Source organism: Conger conger, chromosome 5, assembly GCF_963514075.1.
Source record: "Conger conger chromosome 5, fConCon1.1, whole genome shotgun sequence".
Taxonomy (NCBI): Eukaryota; Metazoa; Chordata; class Actinopteri; order Anguilliformes; family Congridae; genus Conger; species Conger conger.
Window position 1 is genome coordinate 14,813,800 of NC_083764.1, and position 21,996 is coordinate 14,835,795.

Here is a 21,996-nt window from a genome sequence, read left to right on the forward strand (position 1 = left end):
GAGCGGAGCCACAACCTGTCAATCACTGAGACCAATCAAAAGGTTCTTCTCAGCAACACACTATGGACACCATCAAATCAGTGAGTCATGGCAAGAATATAGTGGTTCCATCCATTATGTTTTCAGAAATCCTCATGCTCCATTCAAAGTGCCTCTAAATGGCACTGCAATGGACAGGTTTGTAGCATGTACAAACACAAATATGAAAAATACTTCTGAACATCCCTTCAAAAATGGATTTCGGAAATTATTTTGTCACTTAATAACTGGCTTTTTGTGGCTGCAATACTACCATTTACTGTTTTTTGACAACTATTTTCTGCAACACACAGGAGTATAAATGTATTATTAATAAGCCTGATCATTTTTGGTGATTTTTTAAAAATCATCATGCATTCTACCATTACGCCACAAGGGGTCTGTGTTGCTTACAGTGAAAATGACAATTCTATCAAAACATTAAACAAAATGAAACCATTTTAAACCAAGAATATACTATGTTTGTATAAACAATGTGGGATGAGTGAGAACAAAAAGCAAGACTGAGCTGCCACACACTATGAATAAGGTCAACAATGACCTGCACAGCACCATACACTCTGCATTTTAGGTTCAAACATATGGGAAAACTATATACTTTTATTTCAATAAATTTACGAACAATTTTATTTTGTAATCTCATTTCTTTCTGAAAACCACAGGTGCCAAAATTATTGGTACCCCAAATTATTATTGTAGATAAAATCAAACAAAGTTGGCAATAAAATGTTACATTAATTCTGGTATTCTCAGTCTAAAGGAACTATATTGTCTCATTACATAACTTCCTGATTCACTAGAATATAAAAATTAGGTAATAAGCATGCAAAATCCGTTTTGTCAACCATCAGCATGGGAAAAGCTTAAGACGCAGAAGATACAGATGGTAACAGTTAAATACACCACTTAGCACTGTAAGGGCAAAAATAAAAATGTGTAAAACATATGGAATGGTTGCCAGGAAGAGGATGCAAGTGCATATTATCCCCAAGTGCATATTATTGGAATTATGACTGGAAGAGAGGGCTTTGGTCAGATGAGACCAAATATTAAAATTTTGGCCATACAGATTTCTTAATTTTTTTCTGCCAGTGGTACCAGGAAATATTGCAGAAAATCCCATAAAGAAACCTGTGGTCTGAACTAAAGCGGGGGGTATCCCAAGGATATGAATGAATGAGTTCTGCATGTAGGAATGGTCAAAAATCCCACCAAATATGTACTCTAACCTTATCACAAATTACAGGAAAAGACTCATGGCTGTCATCAGATGGGAAAGAAAGTGAATGTGTGTGTCTACATGTATGCTCTCCACTAAGCCACACTCCAGGCCTACTGCACAGGCTAGATGGATTTCCCTCTCCTCCAGCCTGCAGAGGGAGCACAGGCTCAAAATGTATTTATTTGAAAAATGTACTTTGGTTGATTTGAATCGGTAATAAAGTGCACTACTTTACTCATGTTGGAAAATAAACCTTATGTCAATAATTGTATTATTTTTTAGTTAACAGCACTTTTTGTGCATATTCATCAAGGATGCCAATAATTCTGGATGTTGATCACTCTTGCCCCTTGACCAAGACAATGGCCTCAAAACTGGAGTTGGTCCCTGGGTGCTACACTGTGCCCACTGCTCCTAACTACGAACTAAGTGTTCTAATACCCTCTTCCCTACATGTAGGAGTGATGCACTTTATCAAACAGATGAGTGGCATTGATATGAGATATTTCTTGACACAAGCTTGAAAATGAAATACCCAAAATAAAATGGTTACTGTTCTTGAACCCTTCAGACTACATAATCCTGGTCTCTTCTGAAAGGTAACCCTTTGGGATTTGTTTTCAAAGTCAGAATTACTGTAAATATAACTAAAACAAAGTTACAGAAGCTCTTGTGACAGTGGAAGCTGAAAACATTTTCTCACTGAAAACATTTTCTGTTTTTGAGGGGATACAGATTATTGTGGCTGTGGCTGGTGCACTTAAGAAACAATACCTAAAAAAAAAAATTTGCATTCTGCATTGTTTCTTTTATGCTATGTCAAGGCAGTTTTCTAAAAAGGACATTTCGAGACTCTCAAAGGACACATGGAAACAACATTATATCATGGGTCTTATGAAGTGTAAATACTGCATTTTTCATCCTGAAAAAAGGGTTTGCAGCATTTCCCCCCACCTGTCACCCTCCCCCTAGCTCTGTCTCAACGGCGCTCTCCATGCACTCTCCGCAGACAGCAACAGATCAATAAGATCATAAACAATAAGTACAATGATCAAAATAATAACATTTTATATACTAATATATTCATTGAAGTCCATTAATTGAAGTTTTTGTCTAACGCCCAACCCCCATTAACAGGTCAAACACATTTCACTATTTCACATGCTATGTATTATTAAAAAGCAAGTTGCCTTCTTATTTATAAGCATATTGAATAATAATAAAATATTTTGAGAATATATTTAGATTCTTACCAATGTGATCACGTCACCACGTCACAATGCCCTCAATTTCAGAAGATAGAGCCTGAAACTCTGAAGTCTACACAAATATCTGCTCAGATAAAACCAAATGCCTCCAAACTAATTGGTTTGATAATTGGCCCAAAACTGGCCAAGTCAATCTGAATCCAATTGAACAGGCATTTTACATTCTAAAGGCAAAAAAAGTCCCCAAAACAAGCAGGAACTGAAGATGACTGCAGTACAGGCCTGTCAGGGTATCAGGTGATACAAAGGATGCAAAGGATATGTGACCAAAGGATATGTGACCAAATATAAAAAATGTTACTTCATTCCACATTATTGTATACTGTTCAATATTTTTTGATGCCAGAAAATGCGGGGACTATGCATAAAAGGTCATTTCTAAACGGTTCATCCGATATTGATGAAATTACCCTCAAATTAAAGCAGCACTTCAACCTCATTGTCATTGTATCCTTTCAAACTCAAAGTACATAACCAAAATCACAAAAAATGTGTCACTGTCCAATGAATTATGGTGCTCACTGTACGTTATACAGATATAACCGACTTTTAACGCTTTCAAGCGGTATATCCTATTACCATAATGATTGAAAATTTCACCAAAAAGGAAATTCATGCAAAAACCTAACCTAACCCGTGTTTCAAGAAGTGCAATCTCCCGAGTTCCAAGTAAATATAAACAAATCGGACAGCTTGTTCACTCACCGGTGTGGTGTGAGAAATGTGGAGATGGGACTTTGTTCACAGCTCGCAGACGTATAATGGCACAACCACGAAGACACTGGCTACAAAAGCGAAAATTGTATTATTGTTACATCCACGAAACTTAAATTAAAAAAGGAGCACATTAGAAATCGGCTGCGTGCTGTGCTGTCGCCTAGGCCTATGCATTTCGCTGAATTGTGCATTCGATTCAATTGACACATTAATAGAAGGGTTACCTGTATATGTGTGTACGACTGCAAGTGTTCATGCTCATTTATGATAAATCTGTCTGGCTTTTTGTACTAGTTTGAAAAGGTAAGTATGGTTTGTGTATCCGCGTGGTTCAGCAAACGTAGATGAGGTGACTGATCCCGCGTAGAGTTTGAAAATAAACATTACATTACAGTTTATTTAGCTGACGCAAAAAAGTGCATATCAAGGTCATACAACAAACAACTCTGCGGCAAGTTCAAACAGCGTCAGGAATGCGGGTAAATAGACTGGGAAAAGCTTTCTTTTAATATAAGTCAAAGGTTGGTCAATCCAGCATTTCTTACCGTTTACATTTTTCATATGATAATTGTCCTGAAGAAAGTGTCTATGTTTTGTGTAGACTACCCCCTCTGGCAACATTAATATGTAATGAACGCCTGGGACGAAATTGAGAGAGAGTGCTAAATAGGACTAAATAAGTGCATGGTACACATGGAATATACAACGTTACATTAAAAGTTATTGTGGCTGATGCATTTATCATAGGCGGGGGCATGTTCAAACACATTAGATGTTGGAATAGGCGTGGAAGCGTTCCAACATCCCCAGGCTGTGCTAGTTGTACTCCTGCATGGATGACAGTCTCTGCTTACTAGTGAAATGTGCCAAAGCTATACTGCTTTATAACCCACGTGACAGTGATTTAAATGATGTAGGCCTATATTTGGGGTCTGTGGTGTTCACACATCCTCTGTTAATTAAAAAACACTTCGGTAAAAAAACATACGGCCTACTTTTAGGGTGCTTAAACACAAATTTGTTAATAGCTCTTGATGAAGTTTTCAAATCACCATGCCACTCATCATACACGAGAAGCGGGTTGCTATAATACAGAATTGAAAACATAATTCTTGCGCGAATGCAACTATGCAAAATCCCCATGTTGGTTTGTGCCCCGATCTCCCCTATAATTCATATGTGATTGATTATAAGAACATACAGTAGCCTATGTCCAGTACACAAGGTTGATAGGTATGGTAGTCTGTAACTACCATACCAAGACAACTACAACTTGAGGAACTACAGTTCCAAGACAAATACTAATTAATACTAAGGCCTAGATTAAGGTAAAAAGAAAATGAACAATAAAAATCTGCTTGTGCTTATTACCTTTCCCTGTTTAGAATGTTGTGGGCTCTTGTTTTCTTCATTGTGTCTACACAAATGTATACATTTTTTTAATGTAGGTATATTTAATTTTAGTGTTGTGCGGTGACTCCCTGGAGCTGCTGATGGGATACTTATGTGGTGCGCCCCAGTCAGGTCCCAATATTCGAAAAATGGATCCAGAGTAGAGGATCCAGGCACCCCTGGACCTTAAACCAACGGCAAAACATTTGAGACTACAATTAACTTACTTTTTGTTGTAGGCAAGTATGCTTTTTCAAACCCAGCCCAAGTAGTGTTCTTAGAGACGACAACTGTGATATATATATATATATATATATATATATATATATGTATATATATGGTCACATACATACGTACATACATACATACGTCAGTGATTCTAATCCCGGTGCTGCCACAATAAGATCCGCACAGCCATTGGGCCCTTGAGCAAGGCCCTTAACCTTGCATTGCTCCAGGGGAAAATTGTCTCCTGCTTTGTCTAATCAACTGTATGTCGCTCTTGATAAGAGCATCTGCCAAATGCCATTAATGTAATATATATATATATATATATATATATATATATATAATTTTTTTTTTGTCTTTTTTTTTTGTCATTCAAATGCAGGCACACATCCCCTGCTCATATTGTATGTCTCATTTCCCTTTGCCCAGTGAGTGGCAGTCTTTCACACAGAGAACACTACGGAAAGCACTACATCTTTGTACAATTTCCCAAGGTCCAGAATTGAATCTTGGTTTTGCCAGCACTCACTGAGTTCCTCATGATGGTGCATAATTGGTCATAACATTGCCAAGAGGCTGGTGACTGTGTGCATTTCTCCCCAATTTGAGCACTTGCTGGCTGCTTGTGACAGCTGTGTAAGTACTGACATCCTCCCATTTAGTGTCTACTCAAATCAACTGGTAGCCTGCATGGACAAAAGATGCTGCAGCTCACAAGACACATTTAGGATCTTGTGCTCTGCTGAATTTAGAACATTGCCGCAATGGCATGAGCATACTAATAGCATACAACTGGGCTTTCTGGCTTGGGATAAAAAGTGGTATAAAAAGAGAACATGGTTATTCTGACTTGCTGGCATTCAAATGCTTTTCCCATGTTTTCTGTGATAAGCAATTGTTTTGGTGAACAACATCAATAAACGAAGATTCGGTTGGGTCTGACATTGCCTCTGGCTGCCAGGTACACCCAGCCCTGCACCAATCCAGCTGTGACACAGCTCTTGTTGTGGCCTGCCCCACCAGAACAGACTGATTGCCCATCTTCTGCTGCAGAATGTAGCTCTTCACCAACATAGATTATTTGTTTTAGGCACTTAACCTTCCCTCGCTCCTTTACTTTTCATGTTTTGAAACATACTATCACTGTGGTTGCTGCCAGCAGTTATTTTTTAGAAGATTTGTGGTAACACTATCACATGAATTGTGATATGTTGTTGTCTCACCCACTTACTGAGGATCACTCTGGGTAACAGCATGATTGTGAAATGATGAATTGGTAAATTATCAATACTCTTTATGTATATATGTATTTATGTATTTGTTCATTTATTTATTTGCTTGTTCTTTGCAGCACAATAAAGGTTTAATATTGGCAAAAGCATTATATTTGTGCATATATTTTGACAAGATTTAATGTTGTTTTATGTTACCAGGTATGTTATCAGTTCAGGGGTGGTCAGGGTTTATGTTTTTCATGACACTGGTACGCAATAACCATAGACTACTGCATCCCACCGCATATTTCTTTATTCCGTCAAGAAATGAGCAACGATACCGTTAGGGGTCAGCAAACCCCAGCGTAAATTGCTGTGGCTATATTTCAGGGTTTCTCCTCTCCTTATCAGGGCGCTTACATGTACCGACTTAAAGACTCGTGGAAATATTTTTAGATAACTATTTTTTTAAAATATTAAGCTTTCGGATATGTTCTTGTTATTGCACTAAACATTTATTGTTATTTTCATTAGTTAACGGAATAAAATGCTTAATATTGTCATCATACCTTAATTTATGAATGGTGCGCATTCAGTCTACTTTTGTGCGCGGGTTATGATATCTGTCATATAAGACCCTGCATGTGAAGAATGAGCAGTGGACGTTGTTGTAGTTTATAAGGACGTAAAAACGAAGCAACAAATGATATGGGTTTAATGTTATTAATAATAACATGCACGTCCTGTGACCTTGTATGTGTGTAATTTGTACCTGTTTCTTTAAAGGGGTAGCCACCTATCCATTCCATATTTGGCAATGTTACCGCCTTGTTTATAAGGTTCAACCCCCCACTCCGAGTATGAGTGCGTTAGAGTAGGAAAGGAAATAATGAAAATAGGGCGGGGTCTGAAAACCAGATCTTAACAGTAGCAGTCAGCGCTCCAAATGATTTCCCAACTTGTAGGAAAGTCTGTTGCATGAACCGACTGCTGCGGGGAAGATCGTTTTGCTTTCGAGGAAAATGGCATCACCAAAAACATCTGCACGATTTTGAGAGCTTTGCATGTATATGGAAACATGCATTTCTAAACAACTTTTGAAACTATACGAACACTGCGTGGAAATGTGAAAGATTTTTGTCAATCGACAATAACTCTGATTTCGTCAACAAATGGTGGGAAATGGCTGCTTGTCGGTCCAAAGATTAAGGTGTCCTGTTTTAAACGCATGGCTGTCTGTCAACAGAGTGGTGACTAGCTCTACCTGTGTGGAGGTATATGCGCTTGGCACAGTTCCATCCAACCACAGCGGATTTATTTGCGGCATACCTGTGGACAATGCTCTTTCGAGTTTCTGTTTTGAAAGTGTCTCGTGCTTCGTTATCTTGTAATCTGAACTATTCTGCTCGTATTCCGAAAGCGGATTAATAATCATGCATAAACCGTCCACCCGTGATGTTGGCGTTGAAAATGCGTAACCATGTCTTGCAAACGAGATAGCTAGATAGCTAGCTGTCTTTGGGAGTTGTGCGCAGTTGCCAAACAACGAAAAGTGATAGCTGTTCAGATCATTGAAAATGAGTCAAGATCTTGAAGATATATCACTCTCAGTACCCTCTTTCGGTCCGTCCCCAGACACGGAAGACGATCGAGAGGGCTCCCGTGAAGGTGCCATGAACAGTGCCAGCGTGATACCTGCTGCCGGGACTTTCTGGCACGACTCAGTCGTTGGTGGGAGCATCAGTCCTTGTGTCACTAACTGCGCCGATAACAGTGGCTTGTTGTCGACGGGGAAATGCAAAAGTAGACCGATCACGGTGGCATATGTGATCAACAATGAAAATAACCAGGCACATACCGCCGAAATCATGGCCTTACAGTGTCTGAAAGATGCGTGTGACACTGTTGGAAGTAAGCTGGAGACTGTGCACTTCGGAAAGCTCGATTTTGGGGAAACGACAGTGCTTGATCATTTCTACAATGCAGGTAAGTGGCAATACGCACTGAAGCTGTTGTAAACAAATGTGATCAGAATTTGATCTGTATTAAGAGATCTGAGTTGAGACTTCCGCTTTCCATTTTTTTCCACAACTGAGTTTAACTGATTTGGGTTGCCTAATATGCGAGGGCAGTTGGGTCCGCATCAAATTCGTTTGCTTGATTTCTGTTGGTGGTTTCATGAATTATAAATGTGTGAGGTTCAGGTTAGTGTGACCTAAATTACACTGTTATCTAATTCTTAAATAAATAGGGTGCACTCAGACCAAGCAAATACAACGAAATCAGTTGTATTGATAAGCGAAGTTTCATGTGTTTTGAAATGAGCGCTCGGAATCTTTCCTGTTTGCTAACTAATTGATATCACATTGAAAAGTAGCCTAATGCAATCTTATGCAAAATATGTCCAAATTCTTCATTTGTTGAGTAAAGATTTCACTATATATATTTTTAAATTTTTTCATATTTGACATTGACACTCAATCACGCCAGTATGCTTAACTTTCTTACTGTAAATGTATTTACTTCTCTTACAGTTTTATTACATTTTAATGCATTTTGAATAAGCAAGTTTCCATATTGTTTCAGTTGATTGTGTTGTTTTCTTTGTAATACTGAATAAAGGGAAATTGGAGCCTAAGGTTCGAAACTTGGACACACGCAGGCTCTCATGGTAGGCTACTATTTGCTAAATTTGTGGATCCACATATTTAACCAATTTATCTGGGCCTGTCATTAACTTGACGTGTTACAGTATGTACAAATAAACATATCACAGTATGGTGGAAAATGTGTCATATTGGTTAAAATAGAAAGTCAGTCAACATTTCACAACTGAGGACACTGTAGGTTGTCATAACATAATTGGTTGTGTCAACAAAACGGAAGTTTTTTTTTAGCTTTGGCAGTTCTCCACAGGGCCTCCTTTCCCATAATTCACTGGGCATTATTATGTATGGTGTATTATCTTTACTTAACCAGTAAGTCTTATTACCAAAGTAACAGCCAGTGTAAAACAATGCGATTCATATAACATACTGTATGAAGCATGATTTGTTTTTATCTTAGCCATTCTTTCCGTTATTTGTGGCTGGAAAGCCTCACAGAACCCTATCACTATCCTCTGCAGGACTCCCCAGTCTTTCCTATGAACACAAAATAGTTTGGAGGAACATTTTTGTGCAAACAAGCTTAATCATCGTGAAGGCATGGAGAGGGGAAAGTGCCAGTTGGCAGTGGAGGAAGTTGACTTGCTTTGTCAAGTGTTCCAGATGCAATGCACATGGTCTTGTTTGTTGATTGCATTACAATGTGGCATTTAGTAGATGCTCCAACTCAGAGCAACCTACACTAATAAAGTTCTTGACATACAATTCATTTGTATAGCTGGACTGGAAGTTTGTTATACGGAAGTAATTCAGGTTAATTACCCTGCTCAAGGGTACAACAGTAGCACCAACCTGGGAATCAGGCCTACAGCTTTTGCTCTACATTTACATTTTAGTCCTTTAGCTGACACTTTTAATCAAAAGCGATTTACAAGTGCATAGGTTCTTCAACTAGTTAAAAGCATCACATCCATAAAATGCAAAACACGCATGAACAGCTGTTCTAACCAAAAAGCAATACTCAGATAGTTTTTTTTTAAATAGAGGGATATCAGAAGGGGAGTACATCAGGAGTAAATAATATAGGGTGTACAAGAGGGATTTTGGAGGGGGGGGGGGGGGTAAATCAGGAGGGAGGACTAAGGTATCGTGTGAAAATGTGTGTTTTTAGTCTGCGTCCGAATATGGGGAGGGATTCTGCTGTCCTTACAGTGGTAGGCAAGTCATTCCACCGCAAGTTCCCATACCTATGTACAACGCTACTGCCCCATTCAGTCTTTCCAACTGTGGTCAGACTGCCCCCAATATGTACCACATGGTACATATGCAGGCGTACCACAAAATGGCTGGGCTAAATTGAGTATGCCTCATTTATGAATTGAGCATATTTATTGATTTAGCTGTGAATGTATTTTTGTCAGTGGCTCACCGCTTCTGGTGGACAGTGTTTTGTGGTGGTTAGAGGATTGGTCACAGCCTTTGGTATGCTGGTTAATAATTAGTTACATTTCTATTTAATTGTGGTGGAGGAATCAGAATAGCATTGGCACAGTGACCTTCACTCTGCCCCCAATAAGCAAGTGGTTTGATTGCCGATGTGTTCACATGCATGCAGGATATCAGGTGCACTTGCATTGTGTTATCTCATCTGTGCAATTCACTGGTCTGTCATGGCCAGCCCATGCCTCTTGGAACAAGATGTAGCCTATGAGGAAGAATCTCCTCTGTTGATTAAACTGAACTAAATACTATGGTAACAAATTGCTGGAGCAGACTACCAAGCTTTAGCCTGAGTTGTTGTGCGTCAAGGTTTATAGTAAAGGTTGATGGCTTAAACAAACTGGAACACAGTTGTTTGCTGGGTATACAGAAATGGAGAATGACTGTCCACTATCAGAACATCTAAACATGAACCAAACGGTGTCCAGTTTCACTCTGTTCTTCTGGGTCAGTTTCCCGCATTGCGAAACTGTCGTGACAGGGAGAAGGGTTACCGACACAGCCTGTACACGCTCAGCTCAGCCCCCCGTAGAAAACCCATTTCCTCCCAACACATTCCAGGTGCAGGCAAGATTCTTTTTCATCACCTTCTCTCAGGAAGACAAAGTGAGTCAATTTTATTTAAAGCACAAACCATCGTTTAAACCCCCATTTCAAACCTCAAGCCCCCTGCGCACGCCGTTTCCTTTTATCCCCAGTTGGACCCGGAATGGAGGAAAAAGAGAGTCACTCCATGTCCCAGGAGACCTCCCGGGCAGGAAAACGCTAGATGGAAGATGATGTCATTTGGAAAGCGCTGGTGTTAAACCCACATTTTAATTGCAAAAATGGAAGAGCTACCCCCACGAGTATGTAAAACAGTCAAATGATTTCATGGACCTACCAATAATTCTCAAGGCAAGCAGATCAGAATTCATTTGCGTTAAGAGATTAGCACTAGAGACACTGGCAATGTTGCACAAAGCTACATTATGTGCCACATTATCTGTTTTCCTGTTGCCAGACTTCTTGGACTGAGCGAGGATTCCACTGCATGTTAATACACGTCCTGCACTTCTGCCCTCACTGGGCCTCTGCTCTGTTGTTTATCTGTTTTCTTGTTTACACTAGTTGGCCATTTGAGTTAGGGAGCACAAGGGTATTAAAAAATGGGTCATGGGTTCATACACATCCCAGTGCAGTAGCGTTGTGCAACTCTTTTTAAATTATAACAGTAAAATTCATATTTCTGTACAGCATCAGCTTGTATCGTATATCCTATAGTTACACTCAGGGGCATAGATTTAGGGGGGGACATGTCCCCCTCAATATTTAGAAGAGGTGAATTTGTCCCCTCCAAAACATAATGAATGATAACCTCCTCCCCAATACAGGTAAAAATAACAGCACAGAGGGTCTTAACGCTTAGATATCCTTCTTACCTATTTTACAATTATTTCATACACCCCTACTGGACCTTAACCTTGCTGGGTCTGCCGGCCTCGCTGACTCGCAGTTGCTATATGTCTACCTTTGCGGAAGCATGATAGTGTAGTGAGTCTAGTGTAAGTAGCTATCACACTTGTTTTCAGTGTTTCTGAATGAGAGTATCTGCGGATGAAACGCTAACATTATTTACTTTATAACGTGTGCCTGAAATTATCTGAGGTGCGTTAAAGTTCAGCAAACAGGCGAACGTTTGCAAACTATTAAATTTTTTTTCCGTTAGCATCCTGTTTGCTGTGTTTGCAAACGGTCTGAAAGATTTGCGGCGAACAATGAGGAAGCTGCACTGAGGGAAATGTGAAGATTTTGATTTGGAATGTTCTTAAAAGCCATCGAACAGTCACTATATGGGTAGCCTACCTGAATGATGTATTTTCCTTTACATAAATAAAATAAATTTACACAATAAATTGATGCAGAAGAGGAGCAAATTGGTTCATAAACATTCACCAGAATGCAGGAAATTAAGTGAGAGATGCTCAAAATGTCCTGGGGGAGACCCCCACACCCCCGCTCAATGTGTCCCCCCCAATGTTGAAATGAAACCTACGCCCCTGGTTACATTAGTAACTTTAATATACATTTCCGTGAAAAAGTATTTGCCAACTTCCTCACCTCCTCGATTATTGCATATTTGTCACGCTGAATGGTCAAATAGGACAAAATCTAATATCAGACAAAGGGAACCTGAATACACCAATTCAATAACTGGTTGTTCCACCTTTAGCCGCAATAATTGCATGATGTGATATCGGCCTTTCACATCGCCGTGGATGAGTTTTAGCCCACTTTCCTTTGCAGAACTCCTTTAATTCAGAAATTGGTGCGTTTTTGAGCATTAACTGCTTGTTTCAGATCCTGCCATATTATCTCTATTGGTATGTGCAGTATGTATACTTTATGTTTAACCAGGCAATCAGCAGTGTACAGTGCTACCATTGGCAAAGCACCCTAAATTAAGATTCCATAATTGCCTTAATGCCATAATGACTCACAGTAACGTCATCGCATGTCTGAATTTGGAACCTGAACAATAAAGCTGTATTATCTATTAAGTAGAATTCTAGTGTCAGGTGTGTTTGTTTCCTTATTTTATTTATTTACTGGTAGTGAACTCAATGGGTATACGTAACAGGTGCTGCACCTTATTTCATTCAATGTTTCCAAAGCTTAACATGGTAGCAATAGTTTAAAATATGAGGAATCAAAAAACATCAAAAAGAAGACTTTGCAGCAAGCCTTGATAAAATATGCATTTACTTGAAAGCCTGGATTTTTTTCAGCCCCACATGCAGGGACCTCTAAATGTCAGTGCGTCAGATAGAGAGGTGCTGTATCTTGTACAATGAGGATATATTTTGTATATATTCAAAATTAGATTTTTGTATATGTATTATCCGTGTGTCCATGTATTGCAAAGCATTAAGGTTTAGATATCTTTCAAAAGCATACAAACCGTCACACTAATTTAAATGGGCATTTTATTCTAAATGTTTGGGATAAATTTAGACAAAAGATATTTTGCGTCACTAGCATTTGGCAATGTACATTAGTACTGTTTCATGTGACACCGCTTTCATTCTAAGGATATGGTGTGAATAGAAACAGTCAACATCAAGTACTCCATTCTTCCACTACAAAAATGCTTTCTCATTTCATGTTTTGTTTTATTCACACCCATATTGTCTTTTTACAGAAAACATTCAATTCTAAAAATAAAACCCCAGGCATGTGAACCACTTGCACTTATTATGAAGTCTATTGTGTACATTTCTTTTAGGTCTTATTTATAGCACTGAGTTTTTCACTGGAAACCATTTCCAGTGTTTCTCATATCTATATCTTTACAAAATAATAAAGATATTATTTGGGGCCAAAACTGGGTTTTTTAACAGGATAATCAGTAGTCATAGTCTAAATCTCACCACTTTTTTTCAAATACACACTGCAAATGACAAAGTCCACAAAATGGCATAGCCATTCTTCATGGAGCTTTATATGATATGTTATAATCATATAAGTAAGAATCAATGTTTTGTAGATGTACGTTAGAATATGCTTTGTGCCCTAGTGCTCACTTAATAAGGCTGTTGATGTTTTTTTAAACTGTGGTTTCTAAAGAGCATTTCTGCCTGTACCGTGCGTCATTTCACTGCACAGTTTGTACCAGACATGCAATCTATTACTTCATGGAAAATGGCTGTCTGGGGGTGTGTACCCTTCATTCCAGTGGATCCATCCATTCCATAAAGGGGATCGTTCTATCTTTTATGGAGAGCGAGCTCCCAGGAAAGTCATTGGCACTAGTTTGCTGAAATTCCCCGCATTCTTTTGTGATTACAGGAAACTGTGCAAGCCCATCCGATGCCTTTACTCATGACCATGTTACCTGCGATATGCCAGCAATTTCAATTTGTGTCCATGAATTCACTGGTGTGAAATCCAGCTATGGCCAGCTTGAAATACCAGCTACCAGCTGTTTCAAAACATAGCTTGAGCTGTTGTTTTCGGCAGGGTTTGCGAAGCATTAAGATTTAGATCAATTTAACCAGCATGCAAAATGTTGAACTAATTGAAATTGGCATTTTATTCAAAATTTTGGGGATAGATTTTTGAAGATGTTTTGCTTCACTAGCATTTTGCAATGTTGTCTTCATTCATTTGTAGACTGTAAAGATGGCCCTGCAAAAATAGTTTATACTAGAAATGTTAGCAGCAACCAATGCCAGCGAGCACTATATTTCTGTGTGTGCTTTCAATTGGGAGATTGTACAAATGGTTGGCAAGTCATTTATAATTTCCACAATTGAAAATGTTCTGTCCTTATTAGTGGGTGTTTCATTACACAGTACCCTTCTTTGTTTACAGGAATGCTAAACCAAAACATTCTGTGATTGAGGCTATATTCATTTCTGCACAGATACTTGTGTTGTTTGTGGTTTGCTGACACAGAGAAGAGGAAATGTGGCGCACACCCCTTAGCAGCCATGCTAGAAAGCGAAAGCAGCATGCTTCACATTCTTTTGGAGTTAAACGTGCAAACGCAAAGTGACTAAGAATAAATTAGGTGCCGGAATAGATTCTGAAGCTTTAAACAAAGGACATCAGCATTTCATCATCTGGCCCCTGCAAGATACTGTTGTGTCTATGGGAAGAAGTTGAAGGAATTAGAATTTGTTGAGCAAGATTGTGTCCTCTTCTTATAATGAGCACCGTCTGGTCTGGTCTAATGCTCTCTTCTCACTGCAGAGTTTAGGCATTATGGGAGGTGTAGTCCATTTCCATTTAAGCACAAGGACTCCACTAATAATGCAAGGTTTGCAGACTGTGTGTGTGACCCCCCCTTTTCCTTTCCTGCTCTCTCTGAATCACGGTGCAGTGTTAAAATTGGACTTTGAGGGAATACTGCACTCAACTGATGAGATTTGTGTGAGTTGTTCCTCGGCGGTGGAATTCTGCTGACAGAAAGCGAGACGGTGTTTATTAGAATGCTTATTTATTTGTGTTTTATCGTGAGCCAGTGTAAAAGCAAAAGCATTCTGCATTCTAGCACATTACTGTACACTTCTCATTGCTGCACATTTACTTCTGAACAGCTGGCAACAAGCTGGCGCTAGGGTTTATTATAGGTCATTACATCATTCACAACAACAGAGCCCCCTTTAGCGCTGATAGTTAAATGCCGTTGCCAGCACTGCAGTGTACGAAATTCATTTGTACGAGTATCTTTGCAACCATAAACTGTCTTTGGTGTGTATGTTTAGTTGCTAAAGCGTCTCGCTGTGTTTCGTACGGCAGTCAGGCTGAATTAGTTATCTGACTCGAGTGAGGAGTACAAGGACTTGTAAAGCCAGAGCCCTTGAGCTGCTGTGCCCATACAATTGAGAGAGAACATTTTTCTGTCCACAGCCTGGACGTGGTGTGAAAGAACTGAATGTGCTATCCTTGTGCATTGTGTGCCAGTAAAATATATATAAAAAAAGAACATAAACCTGTGTTGTCACAGGAGCCACAGTGGCACACATAGTTTGGCCAGCTCACGTGGAGCGGCATAATTGGCTCACCACTCCGGGGGGGGGGGGGTTCTCGGCAGGGGTTAGTACCCCGGCACAAACGACAGCAGCCCGGTCGCCTCTGAATCACGGTCACGGGTTCTCAGATGACGCGGCTTGAAGAAGGCACGTCGTTCTCTCCTGGCCGCTGAGGCGGGTTTGTGAACGGTGTCCCCAGCTCACGCGAACAATTGAAATAAATAGGCTAAAATTGGCTAATTTTCAACAAAAAAAAATAAAAAATTATAATCATAATAAACCTGTGTTGTCAGTAAACGGCAAGAACCCTGAGTATCCAGAGCAACTGGATTGCTCTGCTATTCTGTTTACAGGTCAGGCTGGTTTATGTGCCTACATTTAAAATTCCATCATCATTATTGCCAGCCTCATCACTTGCAATGCAAACCATTTGCTTTGAGCGGGCGGCTGTGTCAAGTTCAGGATAAGCACAGACTATTGACAAGAGTACAGCTGTTTTGTAAACTGCATAGCACAACCATATAGTCCCTTTACAGTAGTTTCTTCTCAGTGTCAGTTTCACAGCAGCTTTGCGGTATATAGTATATATCCAATGCCTTCATCTCTCCTACTTGTATTTTTCATCCATCTCTGTATTATAACTCTCATGTTGCTGGCCTGCATCTGTCTTGTTTCCGCAATCTTCCCATGCTTACCTACACAGATATTCTACTTGATGAAGCATAACAATAATATTGAATGAGGGGGGGTCTGGCTGACTTAACTGTCTGCTATGAAGGAAAATACAGTTACAGGTTAACTGTTAAGACAAAAAAGGGAAAATCATTTCCTAGCTCCAACTTATTAAACATTTCTAATGCTAGCTGTTGGCCATTTGCATTATCATTATCTATTGCAATGTTATGGTTGAAATAGTAATTGCATAAGGTTAATTCTCAAGCAATTGGAGAGCTCTTTTCATGTTTAATATTCTCCATGTTCACTAAATATGAACTGTTCTGCCCTTTCCTTCTTTCACTTGCAGCCTTCCCATGAATGATGTATGTGCTTCCTTATAGGGCTGCTATATCATATATTTGCTGTCATCGCGATATGAACATGTGAGACAAACACATCGCAAAAGACTGCTTGAACTGCGATGAATAGTATTTATTTAAATTGCTGTTCTGTTAAATTGATTGGCTGTTCATGTGCAATTTGTTCAAAAATCATGTTGGAAATTATGCTCTTTTTTTTTTTTATTCAGCGGGCATAGGTTATTCATTGTCTGGGGCCTATCTCAGTGTACCTAACGCAGAAAGATGTTAGAACCTCACACTTCAATATTTGTTTATTTATTTGTTAGTTTATGTTTAGTCATATCATCGCAATATTCAGCAACGCTATCGCATATCGCATATTGTCCTCATATCGTGTAGCCCTACTTCCTTACATGCATTGTTGGGCCTGGGTGTAGTGATTAAAGGAAGTGTGTAACTCCCAGCAGGCAGTGTGTGACGGACGGGCACGGGCCGACGTCAGCAGTGATGTCACCCCTCCATTGTTAATTGTTGATACCCAGGCTGCCAGTATTAGTTGACGTTGCATTTGTATGTGTGGTTCCTGCCTGTCCTTGGTAGCATCCTTGGCTAGGTCAGTAAATGGTAAATGGTAAATGGTTGGCATTTATATAGTGCCTTTATCCAAAGCGCTGTACAATTGATGCTTCTCATTCACCCATTCATACACACACTCACACACCGACGGCGATTGGCTGCCATGCAAGGTGCCGACCAGCTCGTCAGGAGCATTTGGGGGTTAGGTGTCTTGCTCAGGGACACTTCGACACAGCCCAGGTGGGGGATCGAACCGGCAAGCCTCTATTCTGCCAGACGACTGCTCTTATTGCCTGAGCCATGTCGCCCCAGTAGTATTGCTGACTACTGATGCTGAGCTGAAAATGTTATCTGTTACTGTACATTGTCTGTACTGCCCATCTCTACTTCTTATACACTCCGTGATCACATTATTACATAGGCCTGTACACCAGCTTGTTAATGCAAATATTTAATCCACCAATCATGTGGCAGCAACTAAATGCATAAAAGCATGCAGACGTAGTCAAGAGGTTCAGCTGTTTTTCAGACCAAATGTCAGAATGGGGAAGAAATTTGATCTTAGTGACTTAGACCGTGGAATGATTGCTGGTATCAGTGGGTTGAGTATATCAGAAACAGCTGATCTGGGATTGTCTCTAGAGTTTGCAGAGAAAGGTGTGAAAAACAAAACGCATCTAGTGAGCAGCAGTTCTGTAGGTAGAAATGCATTGTTAGAGAGAGGTCAAAGGAGAAGGGCTAGACTGGCAGGAAGGTGACAGTAATGAAAAAAATAACCACGCATTACAACAGTGGTATGCAGAAGAGTATCTCTGAACACACAATGCATCAAACCTCTGAGTGGATAGGCTACAGCAGCGGACTTAATAAGTCTGAAAAATAAGTCTAATAAATAGCTAATAAAGTGCTCACTGAGTGTGCTTGCATTGTGCACGACTGATTGTGTTATGGGTTGGACTTATCTTTTGGAGAGAGTAATTTATTGTCATCCGGGCATTGGAAAATGAATGATAAAACCACAACATTCTTTCCCAAAGGCCCAGCTACCATACAAAGCTGCTGGCATTCATCTTTGCAAACTCCCACATTTATGTAGAGCTGTGCCACCTGTGTAGTCCCTGACTTCAGCCATTCTTATGATTCCCCTTCCTGAAAAGATTTGTATATAAAGACAGTATCTATTGCTTTGAAAAGACTCAACTGCAGGTTGCAGTTGCAAATTCCAGTTGGAACATTAGTTTAGGCACAGATATTTACCTCTTTTACTGCAATTAAAATTACTTCTGTATGAATAATGTAATCATTGTATCAATTCTAAAGGTGCTCAGCAAATAGGTCTGTATAGCATCAAACTCTGTAACATGCTTAGGAAATTAGGTAGACTTGTCAGCTATAGTAAACTCAGTGGATTAGTTTCTCAGGAAAATAATGTACAGTGACCCATTACATTTTCCATAGGTTCCTTATCTCATCATCCTTTGCGGTAGACTTTCCAGAGTAATGGATATGCTTGTCCATTTCTGACAGTCATTTCACCAAAACTGGACTTCTATTAAAGTCTAAAAATACAATCTTCACTTCCCCATTGACAATGGCAACTGCTACAATAATGGTCTTATCATACACTGAGTCCTGTTCTTGTCTTCACTTAAGAAATGTTTTCTATCCTGTACTGAAAAGCCCTAGTGGAAAAAATCCATATAGTGCATTGTATTATTACGGGAATGCATACCTTGTAGTATTTTAAGATAGTTTATGATATATAGAATGAAACAGATTTTAAGTTACCCTTTATTCATTCTTGATTAGCAAGTATGAATAATATTTGTGTTGGCAAAAGGTATTTCACATCTTGTTATGGTGTATACCTTTATGCAGTTTCCGTTTAGTGTGGTTAGTTCTGTTCTGCTTGGCTTTCAGATTTGAATGATGTGAAGTGGAGCTGACTATGCTGGCTGTAGGGCAGTGTAGCACTGGTAGCTGTCTGCATGTGAAAACATGTTGTTTCCCTTGGCATAAACATCTTTACACAGCCCTTCTGAGGAAAAGGAACTCTACAAGATTAGGTGAAAAAGTGCCATTATGCCTCACAAGTGGAAACCACTTCCTGATGGCATTTGCATGAGCTGATTGGGGGAGTGGGTGGGTGGGCGGGACTACTCGCATTCAGGGACTGCCCCTCTGGCAGTTATCATCCAAAAGGTGTGTCGCTAATGTTGCTTGCTACCGCAGGTCTGTCGGGTTGCAGGCTGCTTTTCGATGGATAGTTTGTTTGATTTGTAATGATTATCTCAGATGTAACTGCAGCACAATGCTCCAGCGCAAAACTGAACAAATTGAAGCTTAAGTGTTAGTTTGGGTTGGTTTGAGTAGGTTTAGTGTATCTGTCCAGTTCAGCAAGCAATTTGGACTGTTGTCACTCAACTCGGTTTAGTGCATTGAAATTGTACCAGAAAGGGAATCTTGGCAGTGCAGGAAGAGGTGGAGTCTGTTATCAGTAACTGAGCAACAACAGCATGAATGCAGTTTCGCTGTTACCGTTCTCAGAGTCCATCGAGCAGAAGTTAACTTTCTAAATGCTACGTCCCCCTAGAAAGCAAGCATTTTGGATCTTTGATTTCATTCTGGTCATGTGAAACAAAGTGTGTGATATTAAGTGCATGCAAAAATACAAAAGCTAGTACAGTGCAGACATTCAATATGATAGAACTATCATACAAAAAGTTTTGATAGCTGTATTATTGAATGCAGCACCAGATACATTTGATGTGTCCTGATACTTTTAAATATTAAATTAAATTGCTCGTATCTCTTTGCATTTAATTGTAATCCTGCTACCTTTCCATGCGTGCCGTTTATTCTAAAAACTGGCCCGCTTGTAAACCGCTATTACAAATAGAATAGTAAAAACTGTGAATGTAAACAGTTTGTTTGAAATATTAGTTCCAGATGCACATGCTGGCTATTCATAGTTCTAGTGCATCCCTTGGTAATTGACATTATGCAACACAAGTTTAACTCCCCTGAGGTGCTGCAAATGATGGGGTGAAGCCCCGTATTGTGCGTGACTGGTGTGTCTGTGTCCCTTTGCAGACATTGCTGTCGTGGAGATGACCGACGCATTCCGCCAGCCCTCCCTTTTCTACCACCTGGGGGTCAGAGAGAGCTTCAGCATGGCTAACAACATCATTCTGTACTGCGATTCCAACTCTGACTCACTTCAGTCCTTGCAGGTACTGTGCACCCTTATAGAAGACATGCATTTTAAATATTTCCATTTTGTTATTGTATTGGTACATTCCTGTCCATTATGCTTTTGAATGCTGGCCTGGTGCTATGTGATGATACCCACACAGCTATGTGTAACTGAGCATTGGATCTCTGAGTGGCTGCTGGTGTAGTCATGAAGTTTTCATCTGAAAGTGCAATATTGGTATTCACAACAGCCATCCCCGGGCCAAATAATTACGTGTTTATTTTATGTTATTCTTTTGGAACACATTTTAATTGCATAGCATTATTATTTATGTGTATGCGGTAATCGGTTCTCCGGTTCGCGATCACTTCCGCCACCCATGAACCGCGATTGCTTCCTGCACCCCCCCACCCAAGCACATGACCGCCCCACCCCCCCTCCCCCGTCGCACCCCCCCTCCCCCGTCCCACCTCTCTTTTTGTCTCAAAATTAGCACCCTGGGTATTCACCCCCAAACATTCTTGTTTAGGGCTGCCGAAATCCTAGAGCCGGCTCTCTGGGTAAAACATGGTGAAATGAATGAATGCTCATTATCAAATGGCTTTGCTAACGGAATTGCAACTCTCCTCAGCCCTGTGAAATCAATCCCAAAGAAAACTTGAATTCAGGAGCTTTATATTCAGCATCGACTCTTTGATTAAAATCTGGCAACTGAAATGGAGTTTAGAATGTGCATCAGGCAGTATCTAGCTCTCTGATTAATTAATTCAGAACCAGTTGGTGAAGTTGTGGGAACAATGTAACATTTGCTGTATGCTGTTTTTCAAATTGAGTGACAAGCCTGCAAATGGCTGGGGACTCCCCTTTGCTGCATGGTTGGCCCATGCAGACTACTGATAAGCAGCAGTTGCAAGGCAAAGGAGTTGAGCTGCCTGTAAGCACACACACACCACATAGACACACAGTCACACACACACACACACCACATAGAGTACACACACCATATAGACACACAAAAACACACACAGTACACACACTGAGCCAGTGCATGATAGGGCATAATTTGAGGTCTTCACAAAGTTGACCTGGCACTGTGGAACTGCAAAACCTCTATTGCTCATAGCACATCATCTGACCTCTGCAGGTCAACAGGGAGGTTATTGTTGAATTGTATTTTTTATTTGGTATCACCATTGAGGTAACATTTATGTTTTCCCAATACTGAATGATTTTAACTGTTACCTGTTTAATGGTGTTGGATTACTAGGCGTGCTCCAAGGAAAATACTGTTCTTCTTATCTTCCTGAACTTTGACCTCAGTATAGTTCTTTTCTCTGCTGAAACAAGACTACTTTTCTGCTCTGTTTTCATTCATAGATCACTATCAGGCCACAATCAAACACACTTGGTTAGCTTTCTGTTCAGCGACTGGAGCAATAACCTTGTTGGTTGTTAAATAACAGGGACAGCTCTTTTAAGCAGAACGCTTTTATACATTTTAAA

The 21,996-nt window shown here is 39.9% G+C and overlaps 1 protein-coding gene across 3 annotated transcripts in view; it reads left to right on the forward strand.

Annotated features, from left to right (window-relative positions):
* The first annotated feature begins 7,008 nt into the window (after positions 1-7,008).
* The window catches only part of map3k5 (mitogen-activated protein kinase kinase kinase 5), a 48,655-nt gene continuing 33,667 nt past the window's right edge, over positions 7,009-21,996 (forward strand). Inside the window, exons 1-3 of one of the 3 annotated variants that reach the window (XM_061241982.1) lie at positions 7,009-7,255; positions 7,716-8,066; positions 20,391-20,530. In XM_061241982.1, the coding sequence (XP_061097966.1) occupies positions 7,754-8,066; positions 20,391-20,530 (453 nt within the window). In that variant the 5' untranslated portion in view covers positions 7,009-7,255; positions 7,716-7,753. Of the gene's footprint in view, positions 8,067-8,702; positions 8,752-20,390; positions 20,531-21,996 lie in introns of all 3 variants that reach the window. The other 2 variants (XM_061241983.1, XM_061241981.1) reach the window with 2 other exon arrangements.